At 68.8% G+C, this 4,446-nt stretch overlaps 1 protein-coding gene across 1 annotated transcript; it reads right to left on the bottom strand.

The window, feature by feature from the left end:
- Positions 1-3,517, bottom strand: FABP3 (fatty acid binding protein 3). Its single transcript, XM_066204512.1, has 4 exons — positions 3,409-3,517; positions 2,584-2,756; positions 401-502; positions 1-286 (listed from the first exon to the last, which is right to left on the bottom strand). Exons 1-4 carry the CDS (start codon positions 3,479-3,481, stop codon positions 233-235), a joined length of 402 nt encoding a protein of 133 aa, XP_066060609.1. The 5' UTR covers positions 3,482-3,517; the 3' UTR covers positions 1-232.
- Positions 3,518-4,446: the final 929 nt, after the last annotated feature.

Raw genomic sequence — 4,446 nt, 5'->3', positions numbered from 1 at the left:
TGTAACAACACCTTTATTATTTTTCCGTGTGACTTTCCCCACTCTCAGTTAAAAAAGAACCCAACGACAAACCACGAAACCACCACCCGAGCCCCTGGAGCCCCTGCAGGCGCCGGGCGGGGTCAGGGGCGGCCGCAGCGGCTCCCAGCCCACGGGGAGCCGTGCCTGGCACGGGCCCGGCAGGTGGGGACGATGTGGCACCGGGTGACAGGCAGGGGACCTGGGACAGCGTCTATGTCGCCTTCTCGTAGGTGCGGGTGCAGACGACGTTGCCCATGGTGAGAGTCTGGGGGCGGAGGGGTGGGGGGGGTTAGTGCTGCCTTGCCCAGCCCCGAGCTGAGCTCTTCCCACTGCGAACCGTTTCCGATGTGGGAATCTCAGAATAAAACCATTTCCTTACCAGAATTAATTTCCCATCCTTCAGCTCCCGGACCAGCGATGTCTCCTTCCCCTCCCACTTCTGCACGTGGACGAGTTTGCCTCCATCCAGTGTGACCACGGACTGCAGGGAGGGATTGACACTCACGGTTACCTTCCTCCCCGGGGTTTCTGGGCTCTGGGGGGTTTATCCCTCTGAGGGGACCCTGGAGCCCCGCAGGGTTTGGGATCAGCCGGGGGGTGCCACTGCGGGGATGCCCACCCCCCGCCTGGCTCGGTCCGCCGCGCTCAGCCCCGCCTGGATCCCGCCCTGGCTCACGGCCTCGGCTGCCCCGCTGTGACCCCCGAGTGCCATCGGCACGGTGACCGCGCCCTCCGTGCCCCGCGGCCAGCACCGGGAGCGCCGCCCGGGGCCGCGTCCCGCTCCGCGGCCACCGGGACCCGTCCCGGCCGCGCGTGGCCGGCTCCGGCGGGGGCCAGAGCGGCGGGGCAGGGATCGGGGCTTGGAACCGAAGCTTCCCTGCCCTGCGGGGCCCGCCGAGGGTTTTTGGAGCGCCTGATGCGGCAAACGCGCCTCTGCTCGCCGCGCTGCTGTTTGCACAGCGCCGCTGCTGACTCAGCCCCGAGAGCCCGGCCCGTGCCAAGGTTACTGTGACAGCGCCGGCCACGGCAGGGCGGGGTTGTGCCGGGACAGGCGCTGCCACCGGCATTGGCACCGCCTGCCTGTCCCCGTCCTGCCCTGTGCCCCCCACCCAGCCCCTCCAGAGCCGGGGGCTGCCCCCCGGGTGCCCCCATGGCTTGGGTCTGTGCAGAGCTCAGGTGTGCCCCAGCCCCAGGACCCCACAAGGCTCTGGGCGCTCCCTCAGATCCCAATTCTCCCCATAGCTGGGTCCCCTCGCTGCTCCACTGTCCAGAGGTTTGGGTAGCCGCAGGGTTTGGGTGCCCCACAGCCCTGGAACCCACAGCCAGAGGGCAGGAACGGATGGAATATTGGGGAGAAATCCCCCCTGGGAGGGGGTGAGGCCCCGGCACAGGGTGCCCAGAGCAGCTGTGGCTGCCCCTGGATTGCCCGAGGCCAGGCTGGACATTGGGGCTGGAGCAGCCTGGCACAGTGGGAGGTGTCCCTGCCATGGCTGGGGTGGCACTGGGTGGGATTTAAGGTCCCCTCCAACCCAAACCATCCCATGGGTGCCCCACACCTCCCTTTACCCCACGGCTGACCCCACCTGCCCCATCAGCCCCGTGCCTCGGGCAGCCGTTGCTGCCCCATCATGTGCCCTCTGGCCCCCGGCCGAGGGGCACCCCAAGGGCACGTCCCGGGCTGTGGCAAGAGCTGGGGGCCGGTCACACGTTCCTGCTGCTTGAACAGCTTCCAGGAGCTGTGGCGGGAGGGAGGGAGCTCACACCCAGCCCCTTCCCCCAGCCTCGCTCCCAGCCCGGCCCTTTGTGCCTCCTGCTCTGGGGCCAGGAAAGGGGTTTTGCTACCCGAAGAGCCCCCAGGTCCCTCCCGAGGCCCCCACCCCCGCCTGGGTGTGGGCACAGAGCTGCTCCATGCACGGAGTGCTCAGTGGCCATGGGAGCAGCAGCTGAAATCTAGGAAAAATCAGGAGCTGGGCTACTCCTTCAAGGAAAAATGTCCCTGCAGGGTGGCAGAGGCCAGGAAAGTCACTGCTGTCCCTCAGGTGATTTTTTTTCCTTGCTCTTACAGGGAGTAGCAGCCCGGCCTGGGAAGTTTCGAGCTCCCCAGGGACCCGCAGCCCTGGGATGAGCCTTTGGAGCGGCACCGAGCAGCTGGGATTGTCCCGGTGCTCCATCCCCGCGGCGCTGGGAGGGCAGGCACACAGGGGGCTCAGCAAAGAGGTGTGGTGCCCCTCTTCCCCCGGGGCACGGACACTTCCCGCCGCCCCGCCACGGCCTCCTCTTGAGCAAGCTGGCACTCGCCAGCCGGGCTCTTGCACAACCTTCCCGGCAGCTCCATCCTGCTCCCGGGGGAGCCCCGCTGCAAAACAGATTCGGGGGGGGGCTGCCTGGACTGAGGCAGGACTTGCTCCAGGCTTGAGCAGCAGCCCCTGCGGGCACAGAGGTGTTCCCTTTCCATCCTTCAGGACCGAGCCCTGGAGCCCCGGGCTGATGGAGCCATCCCCCGGAGCCCACGGAGCCTTTTGGGGGTGCCCACGGAGCCTTTCATGGGGTAGGGGGGCTCACCTTGACGTGCCTGTCGTCCGCCGTGGTCTCGTCGAACTCCTCGCCCAGCTTGAAGGTGATCTCGGTGTTCTTGAAGGTGCTCTGGGTCTTCACGGTGATCTTGTCGCCGTCCAGCTCGATGATGGTGGTGGGCTTGGTGAAGCCGGCCACCTGCCGCGTGGCGAAGCCCACGCCTGGGGGCCGAGGGGTGAGGGGTGTGCGGGGGCACGGCGCAGCCCCCCGCCCCCGGCATCACCCCGAGCTCTTCCTCCCCGTGCTGGTGGAGGGTGAACCCCAAACCTGCCGCCCGCTCACGGTCCTGGGGGGCTCCGTGCGCCCCCGGGGCGGGAGCAGAGAAGGGGGGACAGGGAACGCTGTCCCTGCTGAGCGATGGATCCGGGATCAGCACCCACCCTGAGCTGGGTGAGGGGGGGAACGGGGGTCTGGCCCCGCTCCCCGCACTGCTCTGGGCTGCGGGACACCCCCTGACCATGCTGGGGATGGCTGATGGGGGGTTCGGGGGCTGGGGAAGGCTGGGGGGGTCCTCAGCGGCACCCGGGGGGGGCATCCCATCCCTCCCCGCTCTGCCAAAGGCTGTCCTGGGAAGGACGAGACCCCTCAGCCAGCCCGAGACCCCTCACCCCAGCCCAACCCCACGTGCACAAAACCCCAGAGCCCCCCTAAACCACCCACGGAGGCAGAAGCGACGCCCCCACCGCCTGCAGCCCCCCCAGCCAGACCCCCGTGAACGGCACCAGGCAAACTGGGGGGCGTAAAAAAAAAGAAAAAAAAAAAAGGGGGGGGGGGTGATGTGACTCCAGCCCGCTCTCAGCCGCGCCCACTCACCCAGCGCCTTCATGTACTCATCAAAATTGTTGGTGTCCACCAGCTTCCAGGTGCCCACGAAGGCGTCGACCATGGCGAGGGGGCGCGGGGGGGCCGCAGACGCGCGGGGGTCCGGCCGGCTGCGAGCGTGGCACCGCCTGCAGCTGCTCCGGCCCCGCAGCCGCCTTAAATAATGTCCTCATCACATGATTGGAAAGAGCACAACGCGCTCCAGAAATACTCCCCGGCAGCGCTGCCAGCGGCCACCGCGGCCCGACCACCCGCCCCCGGCCACCGCCCCCCGCCCCGAGCCCCCGGGCTGCGGCCGCGATGGGGACGGCGGAGGGGGACGCTTGTGTCGCGCTGTGCCCGGGCTCTGCGGGGCACGGCGGGGTAGGGGGGCGCTGAGGCGGGGCTGAGGAGGGCACGGCGCTGTGTGCCCAGCCCCGGTGGTCCCGTGGCGGCGTGGGGAGGGGCAGGTGCTGCCTCTGGGCACGGTCAGGGCATGGGGACAGCGACACTCGTGATGCCCTTCAGGGACACGAGTGGCGGGGACAGGGGAGCTGAGCTGGGGAAACTGAGGCACGGGGAGCGGGGAGCACTGGGGAGGGGTGTGGGAATATGCGTGGGGACTCCAGGAGAGTGTGGGGACATGTGTGACACCCCCTCAATTCCATGTGTCTGCGGGGACACGTGACCCGCTCCCTGCTTGGTTTGCCTGGGAGTGTGGGCACCTGTGTGACCCTGTCCCCTCCCTGTGTGCGTGGGGACACACGCGTGTGCCACCGGTGACGCTTTGGGTGCCGGGGGGACGCTGGTGACAAGGACAGGCACGGGGCTGTGGGACCCCCAGCAGGTCCCCCCCATCTCCCTGTGCTTTGGGTGGGACCAGAGCATCCCCGGCGCCTTCCCAGCGCGGGTGGGGTCAGCCCGGCCCTGGGATTCGGTGTCCCTGGACCCCGGGGGACGGTGCCCGCTCCTGCCGCCATTCCCGGGTCGTGGAGGGACCCAGCTGGGGGCTCAGGTGTCCCCGAGCCCGGTGGCTGCAGCGTGTCCCCC

This window comes from Chamaea fasciata, unplaced genomic scaffold (genome assembly GCF_029207755.1).
Source record: "Chamaea fasciata isolate MVZ Bird 193981 ecotype frontalis unplaced genomic scaffold, bChaFas1.0.hap1 SCAF_26, whole genome shotgun sequence".
Taxonomy (NCBI): domain Eukaryota; kingdom Metazoa; phylum Chordata; class Aves; order Passeriformes; family Sylviidae; genus Chamaea; species Chamaea fasciata.
This window is presented reverse-complemented; position numbering and strand designations above follow the sequence as displayed.